This window comes from Macaca fascicularis, chromosome 15 (assembly GCF_037993035.2).
Source record: "Macaca fascicularis isolate 582-1 chromosome 15, T2T-MFA8v1.1".
Lineage (NCBI taxonomy): Eukaryota > Metazoa > Chordata > Mammalia > Primates > Cercopithecidae > Macaca > Macaca fascicularis.
The window spans coordinates 113,918,140-113,942,432 of record NC_088389.1 but is presented as its reverse complement, the minus strand read 5'-3'; the positions used below and the strand labels follow the sequence as shown (position 1 = coordinate 113,942,432).

The following is a 24,293-nucleotide window of genomic DNA, read 5'->3' as shown; positions in this document are numbered from 1 at the left end:
GCTGATCCCAGGTAGCTTTACTGATACAGAAGCAAATAAGTGGTATGTCCGATCCCTGGAAATAGTAATGCTAACTATCTTATTTCCTTGATTTTAAGATGTTCATTTTATATGTTAACTGAAATCTGAATGCATCTCACTACATTCATATGCATTTATCAGAGTAATATTGCAAATCAGTAGTGATCTTATAATTGAAGGTCTTGGAAGTCCTGTAGAATCCCCATTAGCTGGATGAGTTCTGGATATTTGATGCAAATCAGAACACTCCAGAATCATGAACCTCAACCAGAATTGCAGCCTGCATAGGATTTTCCCTTCAGGGAAACCAGAAAGTTATAAAAGTGTTTTCTTTTTTTTTTTTCCTTTCTTTTCTTTCTTTTTTTTTTTTCATTTCTTTTCTTTCTTTTTTCTTTTGTTTTCTTTTTTGAGATGGAGTTTCACTCTTGCTGCCCAGGCTGGAGTGCAATGGTGCAATCTCGGCTCACTGCAACCTCTACCTCCTGGGTTCAAGCGATTCTCCTGCCTCAGCCTCCTGAGATTACAGGCTTGTGCCACCACGCCTGACTGATTCTTTTTGGTATTTTTAGTAGAGACGGAGTTTCTCCATGTTGGTCAGGCTGGTCTTGAACTCCTGACCTCAGGTGATCTGCCCATCTCGGCCTCCCAAAGTGCTGGGATTACAGGTGTGAGCCGCCATGCCCGACCAACAGTGTTTATTTTCATACAGGTGACTGCCTTTACAGATAGATAGATAATACTAAAAATCTGCAAAGTAGGATCCGTGCATGGCTGACTCCATCTTTTAAATCTTAATTTTAATTCAGAGGCACTATCATTTTGGGAAAGCTAGTCAAATGCAGTGACATTTTTTTTTTCCACCTCACAGGCTAAAAAAATATTTTGTGAGCCCTGCAACTTGAATGGTGCTTATGGGCAATTTATTTGTCACAAGGGTGGGAAGAATCAGAAGAGAAGTGTTCTCTGGAGCTGTGTGCTGGAGGGAACGAAGGAATGAAGGCGAGCTGTGATGTGGAAAAATGAGCTCACTGACTAGGTTGCTGGTGTTCTACATTTGCTCTGGGAGTCCTGTCAAGCATTTTCTTTGAGTTTTGTTGTTGCTGTCGCTTTGTTTTCTTGGGCATCATATCTGCTTCTTCCAGAACAATCACCCCCTCCCGGCCCCACTCCCCAGGCTAGCCTGTCAGGCTGCATGGCTGCCTTTCCCGTGTGTGTTTGAGGCCATGGTCTTTTGCTGCTTTTCTCATGCCTTTTCTTTATGATGTTTCAGCTCATCCACCATACACCATGTGCTTTAGAGTGAAATTCTACCCACATGAACCCTTGAAGATTAAAGAAGAGCTCACAAGGTATTTTTTGTTTGTTTGTATGTTTAACGTGCGCCTTTAACCAGCCAGGACCTCTCTGGTCTTGCAGGCTCCACGGCCTCCCGTCTACAGCTGATGGTTTCAGTGTTGCAGGCTCAGAACTCAGCGTTTTTGCTTGGAATGCTTCTCTTACACTGAATTGTTTTGTGATTTTTTAAAAAACAATTGTCATTGAGAGTGTAATTAACTGCAGAAAAAAAGCACTGGCTATGACGGGGGAGGTGTTCTCTGAAAACATCTGACAGTGGGGTGCTAAAAATAAATAGGAGGCATCTGTCGTTGAGACATGGGCAAATTCATACCCGGTGCAGTCCCTAGTCTATCTTTTGGATCTCAGCTTTTCTGGGAGGGAAAGGATCGCCTGGCAGAATGCACTGTCTGTCATCCTGCCTTCTGCTTGCTGAATGACCGACTGGGTGGCAGGCGTCCCTCCATTCAGACTCTTCTCAGCCCAACTCTCCTGCTTCTGCTGGGGCTACAGCTTCAGTGTACCTTGGGGGGGGGGGGGATTGGCTTCCTTGAATAACCTGGGCACAGGTTGTGAGCAGGACTTCAGGAGGATGGGAGAGAAAGAGTTGCTGTGCCCTTAGTTCTAGATGAGGCTCTGGCTTGGTGACCACAAAAATCACTTGCTATAATCATCTCTCAAAATAAGCTGCTTAGGTACAGATAGATGCAACAGAAAAGCAAGTGTAATCGGCTCTGATCATTGGCAGGGGGAGGTTTTGGGTTCTTGGATATTTTGCTTCCTTGTTATTATCCAGGGTCTCTGGTAAGCTTGACCATTAGTGGCGTGGAGGTGACTTTGGGAGGGAGCAGATAGTTCTGCTCTCTATTATTAATTTGCTCACAGTCATTTAGTAAGGTTTGTGCTGGGGGTGGGAGATGGGGAGAGAGGGGGTGTGTGCGTGGAAACGACGGTAATAGATAATGGACGTTATAAGCAGTGGTTGGGATTTTGCAATCTGGCCTGGTTTTTTCTTTTTATTGAGGTAAAATTCACATGACGTAAATTGATCTCAGCATTTTGAAGTGTATAATGCAGTGGCATTCAGTACATTCACAGTGTTGGACAACCCTTCCCACCGTCTAGTTCTAGAAGTTCTCGTCACCCTCAGAAGAAACCATGTACCCCATAGAAGTCACTCCCTATTCTCCACCCCAGCCCCCGTCCAAGGCCCTGGCAACCACTTTTAGTCTCCATGGATTTGCCCATTCTGGACACTTCATGTAAATGGAATGGTACAGTATATAGCTTTAGTCTGATTTTGGATTGAAAATTTTAATTATTTATTTGATAAATTTGTTCTTACTTGCTGTTACTACCCAGGGGGCAGGGACTGAATTAGCTGCCAAAGACAGAGAGAGAGAAAGGAGAGAGAGAGAGCTATTTGTCCTGCCCTCAGGGTGCTAACAGTGTAATTAGGAGGATCAAATCAAATCCTAATGCCTCACTTTTGTCATTTGTTCTCTTTGTAATTTTGTCTGGAGGATAAAAATTGAGTATGTGTCACAATATAAATTAAGGATGGACATTTTGTTGTTGAGAAAAGTCCCATTTTAAAGTAAAAGAGCACAGCATTTCAGTTAATAACCCTGGTTTCGCCCCTCTCAATCGTATTTGCTAACATTTTCCTACCTTTGACTAAATAGCTCAGGTATGAATAGTAGAATATCGTGACCCTTTTGGTTTCCAAAGGTAACTAAGATGTTCCACTGCCCTTACACAAGTAGAAATGGACTTTTCTTAGTCAACACAGTCCTTAGGATTCTAAATGAATTGAGAAACTGTGGACTGCCCCAGGTACTTATGGTTTGAATTCCTATCTTGAAGGCATTTAGTTTTTCTTGTATGATAAATTGTTATTTTATTATAAGATTAATCTAAAGTTTGAGAAGAATTTAATATGTGAGAAGTTAAGATCATGTTCATGACCATGCTTAAGAGTAAAGAAATGTTAAGAAAAAGACAAATTTAAAAATGCAAAATAATAAAAATAACCACAAAAGATGATATTTGAAATCATTTTTCACCCTTTATCTCCCCATTTAAGCAATCATCTTACAATCCTTTAGATTTCTGGGGCTTTTGTAAATGCTCTATACATTGAATGTTACCAAAAGGATGTTGATTTTAATTTTTTTTAGAAGAACCATCTTCTAATCCATGTAGAGATGCTGTTTTATTAATGGCAGCACAGTAATTTATGACTCAGACCCTCATGTGTTTTTGTTGCTTAATCTTTTTGTGCAGGAATGACACTAAAGGGAGATGCATTATTTTTTGGTAGCTATTATATTAAAAAAATGAGCATCCTTAATGCGAAACCATTTACAAGGCTCAGTGGATTATGTTGAATCCACAGTAATTCTCGATTATCTCCTGAGATCACTGATACGGGCGCAGCCCCAAACTCTGATGTGAAAGCTGCTTTTCTTTTCTCAGGAAGCTCTTGCCAAATTGATTTCTGAGTTATGGGATTAGAACCCAAGCCTCTCATTTATCAATAAATAGTTATTTGAAACTATTTTTCACTGCCAAACTCATCAAAAAGTAGAAAGAAATGCTTTTATGTTTGATGCACACATTCAATACACAGAAAAGAAACTTCATGGTATTTGGCCTGGTAGTTTACAGTCCTTAAAAAGGGCTAAGATTTAATCATTTAAAGCATTTGTGTGACTTTGCTATTCTGAATAGTCTAGGGCCGGTCCTCAAAGTGAGGTCCCTGAGCCAGCAGCATCAGCATTACCTGGGAGCTTGTTATAATTGCAGATTCTTGGTGTCTGTCCAAGACCTACTGAATCAGAAACCCCTGGCAGTTGGGTTCAGCAACCTATTTTCATAAGCCCTGCAGGTAATTCTGAAGCATGCCAAATTTTGAGAACCACCACTCTAAGACAATTTGGATTTTCAAAATAGTTTATTTTGGTAGCTATTGAAGTGTACAGTTTAGTATGTGCACAGATTTGTACCACTAACACCATGATCTGATTCCAAAACATTTTCATCACCCCAGTAAGAAACTTTGTACCCAAGCAGTCATCCAGTATTCTCTCTTCTCCCAAGTTCCTGGCAACCAGTCATCTGTTTTCTGTCTCTATATATTTGTCCATTCTGGTTGTTTCATATAAATCAAAGCATGCAATGTGTAGCCTTTTGGGTCTGGCGTCTTTTCACTTAGCATAATGCTTTCAAAGTTTATCCCTGTTGTAGCATCTTCAGCATTTCTTTTTTTTTTTTTTTATGATTGGATGATATTCCAGTGTATAGATATACCACATTTCTTTTATTTATTCATCAGCTGGGGGACATTTGGCTTGTTTTCCCTTTTTTTTTTTTTTTTTTTTTGAGGTGGAGTCGTTCTCTGTTGCCCAGGCTGGAGTGCAGTAGCGTGATCTCGGCTCACTGCAGCCTCTGCTTCCCGGGTTCAAGCAATTCTCCTGCCTCAGCCTCCCGAGTAGCTGGGATTTCACAGGCACGAGCCACCACATCCGGCTAATTTTTGTATTTTTAGTAGAGACCAGGCTTTGTCATGTTAGCCAGGCTGGTCTCAAATTCCTGACCTCAGGCTATCCGCCCACCTCAGCCTCCCAAAGTGCTGAGAGTACAGGCATGAGCCACTGAGCCCTGCCCTGTTTGCACTTTCCAGCTATAATGAATAATGTTATTATGAACACTCATGTACAAGTTTTGGTGAGGGCTTAGATTCTGATTTCACTGGGTCTGGGGTAGGATCCAGAGGCCCACTGGTTTAGAACCTTATTACTCAAAGTGTGGCTGATGGAGCTGCACCACAGAATCCCCTGGAACTTATTTATTTATGTATCTATTTATATTTATTTTTTGAGATGGAGTCTTGCTGTGTCACCCAGGCTGGAGTGCAGTGGCGCGATCTCAGCTCACTGTCACTTCTGCCTCCTGGGTTCAAGCGATTCTCCTGCCTCAGCCTCCCGAGTAGCTGGGATTACAGGTGCCCACTACCATGCCCAGCTAATTTTTGTGTTTTTAGTAGAGACGGGTTTTCACCGTGTTAGCCAGGATGGACTCCATCTCCGGACCTCGTGATCCACCCAACTCGGCCTCCCAAAGTGCTGGGATTACAGGTGGGAGCCACCGCACCTGGCCCCCCTGGAGCTTATTAGAAATATAGAATCTCAAGCCCATCCCAGACCTTTTGAATCAGAATCAATTTTAACAAACTCTTCAAGTAATTCATGTGCACATTAAAGTGTGAGAGGCACTAGATTAAGCAGCTAGTCTGAGTCCTTACCCAATGAGTGTAATATGGTTCCTTTGACAGAATACGTACCAAGCTCCAAATTAAAAACTTATTAGGGACTGCCTTTATCCTCTGCACAAAATTTAATACTAAACTGGGGACAGAGATTGTCATTTGAGCCTCCACCATGCCCCCAGTGCCCACACAGCACAGTGCATGGCATAAAGCAGATGTTAGACAAAGATATGGTGAAGGAAAACATCAGTGAGCCACTGATTCCTTCAATGGCTCCAGTGTGCTTTCAGTGAACCAATGGCCCAGAAACAGTGAGCTCCAGTGCTCTAGGGTTGACAGATTAGCACACTAATCACCCTTTCTGATTCTCTACTTCTTTGCCTTTAAAATGGGGATTACGCATGTCGCTCCTCCTATGGCTGAGTAAAGATTAAATTACTTGGGCGCTAGAGATGTTTGTTAGTTGAGGTTCTCCAGAGAAATAGAACTAATAGGCTACACACACACATAAACACACACACACACATGCACACATGCACACACACCCTTTCATACATAATGAGAATTATTATAAGGAATTGGCCCATGTGACTATGGAGGCCAAGGTATCCCATGACCTGCTATCTGTACCTTGGAGACCCAGGAAAGCCAGTAGTTCAAAGGCCTGAGAGCCAGAGAGTCAATGTTGTAGATTCCAATCCAAGTCGAAGGTCTGAGAACCAGGAGCACTGAGGATAGAAGATTGATGTCCCAGCTCAAGCATCAGGCGGAGTGAATTCAGCTTCCTCTGCCTTTGTGTGCTATTCAGTCCCTCAGTGGATTGCATGAGGTCCACTCACACTGGGGAGGCTCATCTGCTTTACTCAGTCCACCAAGTCAAATGCTAATCTCTTCCAGAAACACCCTTGCCCAGAAAAACTGTTGAACCAGATATCTGGGTATCCCATGGCTCAATCCAGTTGACACATAAAATTAACCTCACAAGGTGATACCTGGGACTGATTGAGAGATGAGCCCTGCAAACCCCCAAGAAGACGAGAAAGAGAAAAAACATTGGTTTCTGAGAGTTAAACTCTAAAGTAAGCACGGAAAGAATCTGCACACATCTGTAAAGTTACTCTGCTCAGAAACAGCAGATCCCAGGCCTGAGCCTGGAATGAAAGAACCTTGAGAAGATGAGGAAATTGGAAGAGAGCTTGATCAGTGTGGAGTAACAGAAAGGACGGGGACAAAATGAGCCTGAGCCAGGGGTTGCAACCTGGCACCCTGCTTTGCTGCCTGCCTCCCACCCTGCTATTTTTCTGGAAAAACTGGACACATTTAGTCTGCTTTTCTAGTGGCAGCACTAGGCTGGAGCTGTGTGGTGGCTGCCCCCTTTCTAGGGAGCCGCTGTGTCCCATCCTGCTTCCAGCACTTCTTACACCAGCACAGGTGACTTGCTCTTGTCATAGGCCACCATGTGCCTGGTCTCAGTAGGCATCTGAGTGTGCCGTCCCTGGAGGGCAGAGACTACACAGATGGCAGCTCTAGTTGTGCATCAGTTAGTTGCCTTTCTGGCCTCATAATAACTGCGACTGTCTGAGGTTGATTAATGTGTCTCTCTCCCCCTAAGAAATGGTGAGGCTGGCCTTATGTACTGATTGAGTCTGTTTCCCGGCTCTCCATTTGAAACAGAGCTAGGGCAGCATGTGCCTGAGATGCAGGTAGTGATGACAGTGGTCATGGCTATCCGCGTGTGGGAGTTTCTGCCAGGAGCTCTGGCCACTGGGTCCTGTGGCTTTCCTCATTTCTTCTCATGCCTCTTTGAAAAGGCAGAGCCTGCTCAGCTTTGGAAGCTGATAAGATCTGCTCAGCAGACACTTCTGCTTTTCTGAATTCAGAGGGCCCCTCTCAGCTTTCCTCTGCTTGTTCTACAAAGGGTTGGGCTTGTCTAAGCCAGTCCCTAGAGCTGGGAAAAGGTCTGGTCACCACTGGAGCTAAGCATGAACAATCCTACTTCTTCCAGACTTCAGCCAAAAGTTAGGGTGACCGTTTCTCCTTTTGTATTGCAGGTACCTTTTGTACCTTCAGATTAAAAGGGATATTTTTCATGGCCGCCTGCTGTGCTCCTTTTCCGATGCTGCCTACCTGGGTGCCTGTATTGTTCAAGGTAAGTCTGGCCACAGCTCACCCATACTACCATTGCACTGTGGAGCTCCGGCTGTTTCAAGCCTCCGTTTTCTCCCACCCGTGGCCATCCTGCCTGTCTGTGGCTGGAGACCATGTAGGACTGGGTACATAGCAACGGAACCCCTACTCACCTTCCGTTCCGAGCCAGTGGAGTCCAGGTGGAAGGCTGGGCTGAGATGTTCACAGGAGCCTCTGCAAAAACAGAGTCCCTCAAGATCCCATGAGTCAGAGTCAGAAGCTCTCTTTCAAAGGGGCTGGAATGTGGAATGGGTGGGTTTATAAGAAGCTCTGAAGGGATGTGGGTATTGTATGTTCTCAGTTCCAAATGCTAGATGAGAGGCCTAATGGAAATATTGAGGGGGGAATCTGCATCCAGGAAGATGGGTGTTAAACAAAGGGGTCATCCTTGGAAGCATTTTCATGTACATCTGTCTGTCTGTCTATCTGTCTATCTATCTATCTATCTATCTATCTATCTATCCATCCATCCATCCTATCTATTCGTGTGTGTATGTGTATACGTACATACACATCTATTATGTCTAATTCCTCAGCTCTTCTAGCGATGGGCATGGTGAGGAGAGCACAAGTCCCATAAACTGTCATACCACCATTTGAATCTTTCTTCCCATTTCCTGGATGGTTCACCATGGATAAGTTACCTAGTTACCTAAGCTTTTTGGGGATCAGTTTCTTCATCTATTAAATGGGATAGTCATCCTCCTTTCCTGGCCATGTGATTTCAGAGACCACTCTGCACCAGGCCAGGGGTAGCAGAGGCCCATTAGAAGTGACTACTGTTCATTTTCCAGTTGAACAAACCCCGGGGGAAATAGCTAATGTGTTGACATGGGTTAGGTTCTGAATGTTTCCACCTAGTAAGGAAAGCGGTTTGAGGGAAGGAGGCCTCCAGGGCCTGAGGCACCACATGGCCACGGATGGGCCCAACACCCAAGTGAAAATGGCTCAGGTGTTCTGTTCCCCTGGATCAGCTGAGAGGCAACTGGAGGGACTCAGATGATCCAGCTGTTTATAGCATGAACATTAACGACATGTTTATGAGAGAGAAGGTGGGGTGGGCGGAAAGAGAGAGAGAGAGAGAGAGAGAGAGAGAGAGGACTATGTCAATCTTCCAATGGATCTGGAATAACACAGGAGCTTCTGATGGTCATTAGTGGTCATCAGTGATGATCATCTGCCTACCACAACACTTAGCTTGTCACTGATGGAGAAACCCGTCATTCTCCTGGGGTTTCCCCTGTGGCCCACCGCCCTCCCTGTGGGATGCTCTGTGCTGTGAAATAGTTCCTTTGATCCTCTTCTCAGTTGTGTTTGGTCTCTGAGAATTCCAAAGCGGGTGTGTGTGTTGTGTTTCGCCCCCTTCCCTGGGAATAGCCTCATTCTGGATAGCAGATTTTGGCAGAGGTGTTAAAACCCTTGGGTATTTTCCCGTTTCAAGCACTACAGTTGATACTGTGATGGGAAACAGCCCTTTCATCTGCACTGAGGTAGAGAATGTGTTTCTGAAAGCTACTTCTCATACCTTGGAGTGAGAGGACTGTAAATCCCATAGTTCCCTTCCTCCATGATGAAGGCTGCACATCTCGAGTTAGGGTGTACTGTCTTAGGTAAGAGACAAAGGAATCGATACTAATCCAAGCAACAGACCAGCATATGAGGATTTCAGAATGCATTTAGGCCTTAGTGAATTACCATCAATTCTCCTAGGACACGCTCAATATGGATCTATAATGGAAGGCTCGCCATCCTGTTTTCTGTCTGAAATAAAGCCAGGGAGCCTCCATCCAGACGATCAGGGCCCTATTTTATCCCTCATTGCTATTATTACTGACCACACACACACAGACACTGTGGAGAAAGTAGAGTGGGAAATGGACTGGCAGACCTCAAAAAGACCTTTGGGCTCTCAAATGCAGTGCTGTCTGTGGTCATCTATAGCAAATTCAGTAAAAGTGGTTCATAAAGGTCTGATTCTCGGGTGAGTACTTCGGCAGCTCTGCATTCACAAATACAGATATAGGTTGGCGTTTCAGAACTGCTTATTCTTACAGAGTAACAGGGAAGATGGAGTAAGTGATTATCAATAGGAGGCACTGTTGCCCCTCATCGTCTTGTTTGCTAACCCTCTTTCAAGGAGTATGTTTTAAGTTCAGTATATTCTGAGTTTATAAAAAACAGTCAATCAAGTTGGATGTGGTGGTGCACACCTGTAATTCCAGCTACTTGGGAGGCTAAGGCAGGAGGATTTCTTGAGGTCTGGAGTTTGAGGCTAGCCTGGGCAACATAGCAAGACCTTGTCTCTACAAGGAATACAAAACCAATCCATCACCTGGAGTTTCGCTGCCTGTCCATACTGAATCCAACAAGCACATTCAAGCCATGCAATGCATTTTCTTTCATAATACAAATTGCAAAACAAACACAGAATCTTTGGGATCTATTTATATTCTTTCTTGGTAAAAATATCTTTCCTGTTCCTTTTACAAAGCAGCACCGCAGCAGAATTCAACTTATCTCCTCCGCCTGGTGTGTTCAACCCCTGTAGAAATCTTGACTCCTGCTGAACATTCAGAACTCAGTCCAGAAGTCACTTCCTCTGATAAGTCTATCTGGACAACTCGACCTAAAGCAGCTCCCTCCTGCACGTCATTCTTTCTCAGAGCCCTGTTGTGTTTTCTTGCAAACACTTAGATCTTGAGTTGTTTTTGGACTTACTGTGCATTTCCTCCTATATAGAATCTAATTCCATGGGAGCAGGATCTGGGTGCTTTTCACAGCAGTCTTCCTGTGTCTGACACACAGCAGGTTCTCCACTAAATATGTTAAATGAATCGGGGCACTTGCCTGAAATGAATCGGGGCACTTGCCTGAACTCCAGGTGATTGGTGATTGACTGGTTTTGTATTTTGTGTAGAGAGGATCTCACTATGTTACCCAGGGTGGTCTCAAACTCTAACCTCAAGCAATCCTCCTACCTCAGCCTCCCAAGTAGCTGAGATTACAGGTGTGCACCACCACACATGGCTTGATTGACTGCTTTTAATAAACTCAGAATATACCGAAGCTTCAAACATGCCCTGATTAACCATAGTTAATTGAATCAGGCAGAAGCATTTAACGTTTAGTTAAATTTAACATTTTGTTAAATGACTGTGCCTGATTCATTTAACATTTAGCTAAATGATTGTGCCTGATTCATTTAACTATGAGAAAGATTAGTTGGCCGCCTGCTGGGATGGTATCACTATCTCATTCATTCATTTGTTCATGTGTTCTCCAAATACTTCCTGAGCAGTTGCTAGGGGGCCACATGGCAATACAAAATTCCTGTGGGAAGATGGACAAGGAAACAGGGCATTGTGACCCTGCATTGATGGCTAGATGGAGGAACACACAGGCCCGATCCCTGCTATGAGTGTCCCAGGAGGGCTCCTGACTTAGCAAGGGTGGGTCAGGGAAAGCTCCTGAAGGAGTTGGCCCTGGAGCTAAAGGTCCTGCATCTCAAATTCTTTTGGAATAGTCCTTTCCAAACCAGGGGAAAGCCTGTTGCTTTTTAGACTTTCTGTTTCTGATCTTACTCACCCATTCACTTCAAACTCATTGGATTTTGCTCTTAGAATTGAACGCTTTTAGAAAAGTGCTAGACCTGGTTTCAAACCACAGGGCCTGCAGTTGTATGTCATGTGTTACAACTTCAACTTCCAAGTCATGAGCAGGAGGGAGAACCATGGTTGCTTACCCAACTCCTCTTGGTATGAATAGCTAGAAGTCTTTATTCATTAAAAAAACCCTGCCTTCTGCTTAAGGTGAGGTCAGAGTTAAAGACAAGCTTTAAGGGATCAGAGAGCATGGCCTGTGGTGGGGACAGTGTTAGTCTTGTCAGCAATCCAGTGCAATCTTCATGACATTTCTTCTCTAACGTTTTTAATGTTTGCAGTGTTTAGCACTGCAAGTCTATAATATCTCACAAGATTTCCTGGAAAGAAAAGTGCACCCTCAGAAATGACGCTCTCCCTCACCAACCACTCTGCAAGCTGACGTTTGCATTGAAGATGACCCAGTTTCATATTGGTTGTCCATTATCCCATCATCTGTGGAAAATAGAAGCACTGGGATTGTCCATCTCCTAAATATTAATGCCTGTAGCTAGTTCACAGGGGCACAAGCGTGTATGTGTGTGCAGGTGGACATGTTACATGTATTTCTTTTGGAACATAGGTTGAGTTAATCATCAGTTTATGGCCCACCTCTCATCATTGGTCCCTTTAGGCCCATGGATTGATTGACTTCCCTTTTCCACTCCTAAGGGCAACACTGAAGATATATATATATATATCTTTGTCTTTGTATCCATCCCTATAAAATGATTAATATTGTTTTTTGTGTCTATACTTCTAAGTTTCATAAATTAAATGATGGTATAGAACTCATTGTATTCCCTCCTTTTTACGCTCAGAACACTGCTTTTGGGGTCTGTCCATATTGCTGGACATACATGTATTTTGTTGATTTTAACTGTGACAAAATATTCCAAAGGGTGCATCTTCCATGTTTTACTTATCCATCTGTCCCGCTAACAATAAACACCCAAGTTGCCTCCAACTTTGACTATTATGATTAATGCTGTCATAAAAAAAGTTGAACATATCCTTTTTTGCACCTAGAGTTTTTCTAGGAAAAATGCCCAGAAATGGGATTGCTGGGTCATAATATTTGACTAAATACTCCCACCTTGCTCTCTGGAGGAGCAACATGTATCTAGCACCCTTCAGCAGTGCACAAGTATTTTTGTTTTCTCGTGTCTCTGCCAACTCCCTAGTTTTATTGCCAATGTTATAGGTATAAAGTAACATCTTGTTTTGGTTCGTATATCTCTAATTATTCATGTGTTTGAGCATCTCTCCCTACACTGGCCCTTAGGGTTTCCCCTTCTTTGAATTGTCTGTTCATTATCCTTTGACCATTTCTCTATTGGTCTTCCTGTCCATTAAAAAAATAATATGTAAGGATTTCTTCTTTATTCTAGATATTAGTCCTTGTCGGCTTTAGATTGTGAAAATATGTTCTTTCAAGTTGTCATCTCTCTATTACTTTGACTCTGATGTCCTTTATTAAGCAGAAATAAATTTTAACTTTGGTATGATCAAATTAATCAATTTCCCCTTTGTGATTGATAGTATTTTGGGTCTTATTTTAGAAGTCTTCCCTCGCTGTGGTATATGTTCTAGGTTGTTTTAAGAACTCTGTAATTTGAATTTTGTTCAGAAGCTTTAAAGAGCTTTGCTTTCCTCCTGGTTATGTACTTTTCCGGTCATCAGATGATGTGACAATGAAGGGACAGTGGATACAAATTACAGAGTTGGATGTAATTTTTCAGATGCACTCAAGGCATACTAATTTTTTTCTACCTCAAAGTCATATTGGTGATCAGATTCTTCTAATACAGTTTTTCCACTGTCTTTAGTCTACTCTCCTGGGCCATATCTTCTGTTTCTTCCAGAGACACTTGCTTCTTCTGGCTCATTTTCCTTAGCATGCTCATGGAACCAATAAAAAGTATTCTTGATGCCAGATATCACCTTTGCTCCTCTATGCTGTGGTTCACACACGTATCTCTGCTTGGCCTTCTGGGTGCTCAGAGATGTGTAGGCATTTCTCTTTTTACCCTTGAAGATCTTCTGGAGGAGACCTTTGTTAGTGTCAGCTGAAGAATCATGAAGTACATAAATTTGGAAAGAAGAGCTTTATTTCTCACAAAGGGTTGCAGCTTGCAGGGTGGTCATTCTGACAGGTGGGGAAACGTAGCCTCTGGCCCGAAGCTGGAAACAAGCACTTCAAGGGTGGGAAGAATAAGACAAAGATTTATGCCAAATGGGGTGGCCAAGTATACATATTCAACAGGTTATCGTAGGAGCTATGAATATTCACAAAAGGAAGGCACAGGCATGCATAGTAGGCTAGCACATAAGCAACGTGCATCCCATGTTCACTTTTGGGTGGAGACTTAACATTTAAACGTATTATCATTAGGGCCTATACATCAAAAGGTGAAGCAGAGGACACAAATGCCCTCTGTGCACAGCCTCCATAGACTGGCTAGAACCACTTTGTGGTCAGTGGTCTCTTACCAAGAAGGAATGCTGGTCAGTTGCTGTCTCAGAACCACAAAAGGGAGGGGCAGCATCGGCGATTGGTTGATATCAGTGGTGCAATCTTTCAAAAGGGCGGGTTTCTGTTTAACCCTTGGTGTAGGAAACCTAATAGCAATTAATGAGGGAGGAAGTATAATGAGCTCCGACCTCATCATGTATGGGAACTCAGTTTTTAAGAGTTCTCTGGGGCCGCTTGTCCAAGTGGGGGCAATGTTCAGTCTGTTGAAGGGCTTAGGATTTTTTTTCATTTCTTGTTAGAATCCAGCAACAACTTTAATTTGGCATGCTCTTCTGTTTTAGATGTATACTCTTTAATTTCAAGAGCAATCAATTTGCTTTTAAGTGCAATCCCACTGGGTTCCTTCTTGTTGTGATTTTTTAATGAATAAGCTACACCTGCATAAGCCTCAGAACAGGCCGCTCCAGTCAGGGAATTCCTGGATGCAGAGGATATTAGCTGTGAATGGAACCCCGATGAATGTCCACTGGTTTCCATCTAGAGGTGGTACCACCTCCTATCCTGGGGAGCACTTGGAAATACTGGGACAGGGGCATTAAATTTTTTAAAAATTAAAACATTTTAAATCAAACATTATATATATTTATGGTATATAACCTGATGTTTTGAAATATGTGTGCATTGTGGAATGGCTAAACCGAGCTTTACATATGCATTACCTCATATACTTATCATTTGTTTCTGTGTTGAGAACAATTAAAAGCTACCCTCTCAGGCCTTTTTAAGTATACAGTATGTTGTTTCTAACTATAGTCTCCATGTTGTACAATGCTGTCTTGAATGTATTCCTTCCATCTAACTGAAATCCTGTATTCTTTGACTAACTTCTGGGAGAGAGCAGCTTTGATGGTCACAGTGCCTGGGTATGCTGCTAACATCTAGTACCTGGAAGGTGGAGGTACTAAATGTCCTACAGTTCCTTGGAAAATCTGAAATAATAAAATTGTTTAACCCCCAAAATGCCAATGGTGTCCTCACTGAAAAACAGTGATTTAAATCCATTATTATACTGATAAAGAAGGTGAGACCCAGAGAAGATTCTCAAGATCCCAAGCTCACACAGCTCGATCTGAACTGTAATATGACCCTGTAGACACTCAGACTTTCTCTGGGTACAGATACATATTTTTGGGTGAGCTTATTCCAGCCTCTTCTTTTGGATGGCAGGAGGCATTCCATATGCACCCTGCTCATGTTATTGTTTTTAATGTTTCTCTTTCTCTTTATTTTTTCACTCATTACAGCTGAGCTTGGTGATTACGATCCTGATGAGCATCCTGAGAATTACATCAGTGAGTTTGAGATTTTCCCCAAGCAGTCGCAGAAGCTGGAAAGAAAAATAGTGGAAATTCATAAAAACGAACTCAGGTAATCTGGGTAGACATTTGTGAAAATGATAAAGGTGAGAAAATATTCTTACTGCAGGGAATGTGGAAATCACATCGTGAAGGAGGAATATATATAATGAATGGGTAGGCCGTTTTGGGTGGCAGTGCAATTTTTCTGGGCACTGTCAAGGACACCCTGGTGTCCTCCGTCAATAACAATCTCAACAGTGTGGAGTCCCATAAGTAGCTGTTTGTGAACCATCAGTAGTTATTAGAGCCATACGTTTTCTTACACATATGGATTTCTAAGCACCCTGAGCTTCTGAAAGTGGAATCTAAGGTAAATAAGTAAACCTTTCTGATTTGAATTTTGTATTGTCTTTTTCCCACCTGTGGCCATAGCTGGAAGCATTGACTCCAAGTAGAGTAGAACCCATTGGCAAGATTCCCTTTGCTGAGCTGCTCTTAAGATGACAGATTTAGTGTTTGATCCTCTTTTTCTCACCTGTGATGCTTCGATGATAGCCGCACAGTAGCAGCGGTAGGAGTAGCAAAATTGCATACAGCATTCACCACGTTCCCAACACTGTTCTAAGCACTTTGCACATATTAACTTGTTCAATCTTCACAGCAACGTAGGAGATAGATTATTGGTTATTCCCATATTACAGATGAGGGAACTGAGGTCCAGAGAGGTTAAACAACTTGCCCAAGGTCACATGGCTAGTAAGTATCAGAGCTGGGATTTGAATTCCGGCAGCCTTGGTCTAGAGTCTGAGCCTTTATGCACTCTGTGATGCTTACACTCTACATGGGCTGCTGGGAATAAAATGAAGTGTATGTAGGGATCATTGCCAACTTGGAATTCAGGTAACTCAGGTAGTCTAGCCTGTAACTAGAATTTAGATACTGTGCAAACTACAGAAAAAAAATCATTTTGGTAATAGCAAGCATGGGCAGTGTTATGACAAGTGTTGGTGAAAAACTGCAAGAACTGAGATGCTTCCATGTTCTGGGCCTCTGGTAAGTATAAAGAAAATTGCATCACTGGATTATGCATTCTGGAACAGACAACTGTCCCCGTGTGAGGAAATTGCTCAAGCTCCCTCCTTTATGCAGGCGCGCCCCCTACTGGTGAGTCTGGGAAGCGTATACGTGGGGGCATTCAAGGTGGCAGCTTATTTCAGCTGGGAAAATATGACGCTTAGTCTTAGAGATAAAGATGATTAGACATCAAAACATTGTACCTCTTTCAGAAAGCAACATGCCATCTATGTGGGTAATTTTAGAGTATTGTCTCCTAAAGCCTTGTTGAAGATACATGAAATTCTCACCACTCTTTTGCTATTTTGGAGACAAATGTACTAGAGGTAGAAATAAAGTTCCGATATTTTTGTGGAGGGGTTTGTGGCAGAGCAGTGTTCTGGGGAGCACAGGGTGAGAATCCCTGGATGAAGGAGCTGCAGCCACTGTTTGAACTGATAGGAGATGGAATGGAAAGGTTTTCTATGCCCTGGGGGAGCACAGGGTGAGAATCCCTGGATGAAGGAGCTGCAGCCACTGTTTGAACTGATAGGAGATGGAATGGAAAGGTTTTCTATGCCCTGAATTTGCAGGGTCTCTAATGCTCAGAACATATGATAATAATACACATTTATTGAGCATTTACTTACTAGATGCCAAAACATTGTGCTAAGAGCTTTAAGTGCATTATCCCACTCAGTTCTCCCAAACTCTATTAGATGGACGCTATTGTTCTTTCTAGCGTGGGATGAGGAAAGTACAAGCTGAAGTGGTTAAAGGACTTGTACTGAGTAAATAGTGGAGTCAGGACTTGAACCTTGGGTTACCTGGTTCAAGGTATGCCCATGCTCTTCTCCCTTTGTTGAGCATGGCAAGGGAATCAGGTAGTCAGGTAGATGTTTCACGGTGATCACCATGTCAACAGTGCTTGAGGATGGAGAACCAGGGCAGGAGGGCCGGCTAGTAATTTCTGGTGTTCAGACATGGAATGTGAAGGACCTGAAAAAGAATAGGAGTAAAGGAAATGGAAAGAAGAGAGTCATGAGAGGCATTGCAGCCAGACTTGGTGATCCACAATTTCATGAGAAAATGAGTGAATCAAAGAAGATTCCAGGTTGTTCTATTAACATTCAGAAAGCTGTAGCTTGGACCCTGGGCCAGCAACTGGGCTTGTGGAGATCCCTGGAAGTAGTCATCATGCACTCAGGGAAGACAGGGGGTCATCAGTCTGTCACACTTTATAAATCTTGGAAGTAAGTTCCGTGGTTTGATCAAAGCTGCTGTTCTATGGCACATGTGGTCCTGCACATTTGTAACATCCATTAAGCCTTTGCGAAGAGGTCAGAGTTGTATGCCTGAAGGATGAACCTGTCAGGAATCATATCGCATTGCAAGGACAGCTTCCGGAGGCATTTCCCTGTATATTTTTGCTCATTGTCTCTAAGGAGTCCTGCATGTCATTCAGCATCAGTGTAGCAGAGAGATACTTTTGCTTTGGAGGGTAAGACAAGAAGAGCAGAAGAGGCTGACAGTGCAGAGCGAGAGGAGCTCTCTTGCGTCTGATGGGAAACCTGCTACAGGGACTGAAGGTGCTCTGGGGGTGCCACCGCCCCTTCACACACAGGTCAAGAAAGCGTTATCTGTCTTGTGTAAGGAATTGGGCCTTGGATTACTCTGCAAACCTGACCATGCCAGGAAGGAGTCATGGATGGAGGAGACCTGTGCTTGGCTGCACCAAGCCATGGCCATCCTGTTCTTCAGTGTCACCACAACACCCGTGACCCTCCCACGTAGCTAGGGATAGTGTGTGGCCATCGAACTGCTGTTCTGAAGACATCCTGAGAGGATTCCAGCTGGCCTTTTTTGGGGTTTGAGGGACCCGATAAATAACCTCCTTCTTCCTGCCTGCTTTCTGAATCAGCTGAGAAATAAAACACAATAGGTGCTCAAATATTAGCAGAAATGATAATTTACAGTGAGATCAACATCTTTACCCTAGGAGGGAATGGTTTCACAACCTTCTCCCAGTCTTTTCATTGATTAGGATTATTCTGCTCCTATGATCTCTGAGAAAGGAACAAAAGCTTCCATTCTTGGCAGAAAATTAATAAGAGAGAAAGAAGAAATTTCCTCTCCGGGAGGCTACACACTGTTTGAAGGTGGGACCAAGATGGCCTGATAGATAGGCATGAATAACAGAGTTCTTTGGGAGATGGAGAGAGAGAGAGAGAAAGATAAAGAGAGAGAGAGAGAGAAAGAAAGAGAGAGAGAGAGACTTTTCCTTGGAGTTTTAAGAAGACCAAGATGTTAAGAAGAATTTTCATGAACTAAATTAAATTGATGACTGAAGGTAAAAGTTCATGCTTGGATCAATGTTTCTTCTTCTGAGTCCTTCACTGTACTGGAGGAGGTAAGGTAGGTAGAAGTCACAGTTTTGCAAATATAGTAGCATATTATCATTATTGATCATCTCTATATAGGTCAAGATCAGTTAGATTATTCTGAGGAAACAAACCCCCAACGCTCAGTGGCTTAGAGTAAGAAAGGCTGCTTCTTTACTCTGTTCTGTGCCCACCAGAGGCCAGCTGGGGAGCTCTGCCCACCATTGTCACTCAGGGAAGTCAAAAGCTTGGATTTGCCAGATGTTGAGCCACAAGGAAAAGAGCTCTGAAAGGTCATGCTTCATTTCGGAAGTGATTCTTATCACTTCTACTTACAACTCTCTGATCAGGACCTGTCCCAGGATCTTACCCAGGATCAAGGAAATACAGTTCTATGGTGTTCAGAAGGTAATAGGAGCTGGAAACAGTGGGCACACAGCCCTTAATGGCCCTCACAACCTCATTGACTAATAGAGTTGTTTTTCTTTTTTTAATAGACTTTATTTTTTAAAAGAGATATTTAGGTTTACAGCAAAATGGAAAGGAAGACACAGAGATTTCCTCTATACCTCTGTCCCACACATGCATAGCCTCCCTCATTATCAATATCCCTCCTAGAGTGGTACATATATTACAACTGATGAGCCTACATTGTTACATTATAATCACCCATAGTTGGTAGTTTACATTAGAATTCACTCTTGGTGTGCACTCTATAGGTTTGATGAATGTATAGTATCATTCCATTGCAATACCAATAGCATTATAGTATTATACAGAGTAGTTTCCCTGTCCTAAAAATCATCCCTTCTTCTCCCCTAACCCCTGGCAACCACTGATCTTTTTAGTGTCTCTATAGTTTTTGCCTTACCCGGAATGCCATAGTTGGAATCATACAATGTGTAGCCTTTTCAGATTGGCTTCTTTCACTCAGTAATATGCATTTAAGTTTCCTCCATGTCTTTTCTTGGTTTGAGAGCTCATTTCCTTTTGGCACAAAATAATATTCCATTGTCTGTATGTATCATAGTTTATCCATTCACCTGCCGAAAGACATCTTGGTTGCTTCCAAGGTTGGGCCATTATGAATAAGGCTGCTATAAATAACTGTGTGTAGGTTTTTGTGTAGACATAAGTTTTCAACTCATTTGGGTAAATACCAAACACCATGATTGCTCTATCATATGGTAAGAGTATGTTTAGTTTTGTAAGAAACCACCACTACACTGTTTTCCAAAGTGGCTGCAGCATTTTTCATACCCACCAGCAGTGAATGAGAGTTCCTGTTGCTCCACATCCTTGCCAACATTTGGTGTTGTTAGTGTTCTGGATTTTGGTCATTCTAATAGATGTGTAGCTAATAGAGTTTCATTTAGAAAGATTTTTATAGAGGCATCTCTGGGCCTTTTAATATCACGTGAACTAGATGATATGGAAATGTGTCACTTACATAACCCACTGAGCTGAATGATTCTTCTAGGTAAGGGCTAGTTAAATATTTTTGGCTTTCTGGGTCATTCGGTCTCTAGTGCAGTGACTCAGCTCTGTTTTGGTAGAGCAAAAGCAGATATAGACAATTCATAAATGAGTGGGCCATGATTCAATAAAACTTTATTGACAACACAGGTGGCAGGCCACATTTGGCCTATGGGTCGTAGCTTGCTGACTCCTGTTCTAAACACATGGCAGAGCAGGTATGGAATAAATTTCTACTTCACTGTCCTGCCTCTATAGATAATTTTAAGTTATCAGGAGCCATAGTTGTAAAACTTTATGTGAAAAATAATCTCTTGTAATTTTCAGACTTTAAGCTTGGTGTGCAGAGATGAGGTCTTACCTGGGACTGCTTTAGAAATAGGTTATTCCTCCCTCTAGAGCCCTCTGGTGGCTGGAGGAAGCCATTGCTGCAACCACTGAGGACTTGATGGTCCTGTGTTTCTTTTTGTTTGTTTGTTTGTTTTTTGAGACGGAGTTTCGGAGTTTCGCTCTTGTTGCCAGGGCTGGAGTGCAATGGCGTGAACTTGGCTCACTGCAACCTCCACCTCCTGGGTTCAAGCAATTCTCCTGGCTCAGCCTCCGGAGTAGCTGGGACTACAGGCATGCGCCACCATGCCAGGCTAATTTTGTATTTTTAGTACAGATGGGGTTTCTCAATGTTGGTCAAGCTGGTCTCGAACTCCCAACTTCAGGTGATCCGCCAGCGTCTGCCTCCTAAAGTGCTGGGATTACAGGCGTGAGCCACCATGCCTGGCTGGACCTCTATTCTTTTTGTCCCTCTTGGTTTCTGTTTTCCACAGCTTTAATCAAAGCCACCTGGGGTAAGAGGACATACCCATTCCATTAGTCCTGAGGGTGCTAAGAGGGGGATGAAGATCAAGAAAAGATTGCTTTTACCATAAAGAACCCTGATAGACTTTGCTGGAGGTATTTCCTAGAGTTTCTGCTCAGCTAGTCTTTTCTTCCTCTCATCACCAGTTCATCAGGTTTGTCATTAGAGACAGAGACATTTGCATTAACTTCAGTCATAGGTCATCAGCTTTTAAATATTCAAAAGGCTCAATTGGCAGTAAAGCAGTTTTGATGAAGTATATTCCTTGCCCTTAAAGAGCAGGAAAATCATCCAACTAGCCACACTATAATGATCCAGGGCAGTGAGGTTTGTGCTGGAAGCAAGAATGACACAATGTGTTTTTTAAACAGAGTAATTCTCTCTGTTTCTTAAAGGTTATATTCTCTGTAAATCATGTGCCATGGCTATAGTTTAAAAAGATGGAGTTATCATTTTAAAAACGTCTAGTTTTCTAGAAATAAATACCCTGACATGAAAAATATGCTCTACCTTTGCTTCTGATGAATAGATCACAAGGGCCCTCTTAAGAAATGTTTTTGTCAGTTTTGAGAAGTGTGTTTATTGTGTAAAAAGAAGACAAGAAATACATGTCTAGTTATTTTACAACCCCAATCTTTTTTAAAATGCATTTTCTCTTTGTCATCGCTCTCTGTCCCTGTATCATTTCCCTTCCCAAGTCCCTTCCAAACTCATAGAAGCTCTCTCCTTGGTAGATTATCAAAGAAAGTTGCATTTTTGTTGCTATTTGATGTAGCACCTTTCTTAGGAAGAGGGAAGATGGGATGATTTGGGATCAAATGCGTTCACTGTAAAAATGAAGTCCTTGCATTTTGTGGCCTGGAGTAAAGGACATTTCTAGGGAGGGATGGGCTGGGGCAAATGATGTGCACATCCAAGCCATTAATGTTTTTTATACAGGTGAAATCTAACCACCATGACCTTAAGGGGGAAAAAACAATGTTACCAAAGTGCAATGTGGCCATGAAGAAGGAGAGAGGGGTTATATTATTGAAAGTGGGAATCAGCCATTGCTTAATACATTCTCTGATTGTATCTCACATGTGATTCTAACTTACGTGTAGAGCTAAAGATTCTTTGAACTTTCAATGAGACTATAGCAGTGTATTTATCCAGAGGATATTTATCCATCCTTCTATCCATTTATATTTCATCCATACTTCCATGCATCTTTCCATCCATCCATTCATACAACAAATATTTATTGAAGGGTGGCTTTTTGTGGGGCACTGTAGTAGTGTGGGATGGCCTAGCCCAGATTTGCAGCCATTTCATCCCCAAGCTGGGCTCTCCGTCATCATCCACACTCCCCCATGACCTCATGGTTTGAAAGATTTTATCCACAAAATAATTCATGAAGCAACAATTAATTTGCCTCTTAATTTTTATTAATCAAAGACAGTTTTGACTATGATTTAGCGCCTTCGACTATCAAGAGGTCACTAGCCAACAGCAAAGAAATTTGACAGCCAATTTCTATTCTTAAGGGATCCTTGGAGTCCAAAGCAGGAGTTATAAAATGACAGTCCTTGGACTACACTGTGACCCAGATGTATGTAGTTTGAGCCAAATAATAGCTCTAAAACATGGAACCAGTTGCCATAAAGTTCTGGCGTTAGTTGTGACTGGGGTTTTGGTCACATGGCTCCCTGACTTTTGTGTGGTAACATTCAGCAGCAGTGCCTCTTTAAAAGAATCCTTTGTCTCAGAATTGCCACCATCCCTGCTCTGCCAATTTACCTTCTCCTTCCATTGAGTTTGCAGCCATCATTTTTTTTTAACAGATAAGGAAACAGAGTTCTGAGAAATTAACTTATCCAAGGCTACACAATTATGAAGCAATAGAACTTGACCTGAAATCTGAGTTTCCGTACATTGTGTGCTAATATCTTTCTAAGTTGCTGCTCTCCTGTAAGCCTTGTCCCTGCATGGCCCCAGGGTGTTACCACTGTCTCCTTCTTAGCGTGGCAGCTATCCAAATTTGCAGCATTTTATCTAATGCTCTGCATAAAGATGGCTCCTAAAGGATTTGCAAGAGATAATGTCCCTCTCTAAGTAAAAGATTGGAAATGACAGACTGGGAACTCTCATTTCCTTTCTATTTAGGATGTAGAAAGGCATGAGATATTGATCTCTCCTAACATCCAAATAACACCAACAAGCTGGCTGAATTACAGAATCATGTTTTTTGAACCCATCTGAGAGCTGAAGATGCAAATAGACCTAAATGTATTAAAATCCAGAATGTCCTTCTTAGGAGAGTGGAGACCCATAGCTGCTTTCACTTCTGGTGGAGTGACAGAAGAGGAGGATTACACCCTAGATCAGGGCTAAGGGCAACTAGGCAAACCTTTAACCAGCACGAGAGCTGAGTGAAATCCCCCAGAGGCACTCCAGACCTTCAGCCCAGGTTAGGGAAGCCCTTGCTGATGGCAGGAGACAGGATGACAGAGAGGAGAAAGGTCTTCTAACGTCCAGAGAGCCAGGGATGAGATTGAAGAGCAAAGGACTCTCTCTCCAGTCCACATTCCACAGGAATGCTATAAAACATAGAGAGCTCCCTGCAGTCTCTGAGTGCTAAAGTCCCAAGCCCTGCTGAAGGGCAAGTCTTGAGAACACTCCCAAACATTTGAAGCCAAGGGTGTGGAAAATCTTTTATTCCAACAAAGCTAAATCTAAGTAAAGTTGCAACCAAGTTACAGCAAAATGTAATCTAAGCCAAATTGAGAATTCTGTTTTTCAGAAGTCGAAGACCATTATATTGATCTTCTACACCATTACGTTGGTCTTCTGCCCATGACTTTAATTCTAGAGCTCCTAGGCTCAGATGGGTCAGAGGGAGCCAGAACCACCCCCTTCCCTGCCAACTGTGTTCCAAGCAGTCCAGCTCATTGCTGGCAAGATCTGCATCTTATTCCACAATTAATGTCCACTAATAATTGGCATTTATTCCTGGGGTGCTATCTGGTTTTGTACTCTATGTAATGGTATGCTAAAGGAGGATCAATAAAAGGGAGGTTGTTCGTTTTTGTCTAAAAGCACTCAAAACTGGCAGAAGGGAGACATACAGCTAAATACGCAATTACTTGACCTCATCTAATATATTAGAAAAGCCTATCTTTGGAGAATTGTTAGCTCTTTGAAAAGAATTCAACTAATCACTGGTCTTTACCTTTAAATGTCTTATTAGAGACACTATTAATCTG

At 42.6% G+C, this 24,293-nt stretch overlaps 1 protein-coding gene across 2 annotated transcripts in view; it reads left to right on the top strand.

The window, feature by feature from the left end:
• Positions 1-24,293, top strand: part of FRMD3 (FERM domain containing 3) — a 294,913-nt gene that overhangs the window by 195,840 nt on the left and 74,780 nt on the right. For both annotated transcript variants that reach the window (XM_005582012.4, XM_005582011.4), the window contains exons 4-6: positions 1,292-1,370; positions 7,678-7,775; positions 15,232-15,355. In XM_005582012.4, coding sequence (XP_005582069.1) covers positions 1,292-1,370; positions 7,678-7,775; positions 15,232-15,355 — 301 coding nt within the window. The remainder of the gene's footprint in view (positions 1-1,291; positions 1,371-7,677; positions 7,776-15,231; positions 15,356-24,293) is intronic.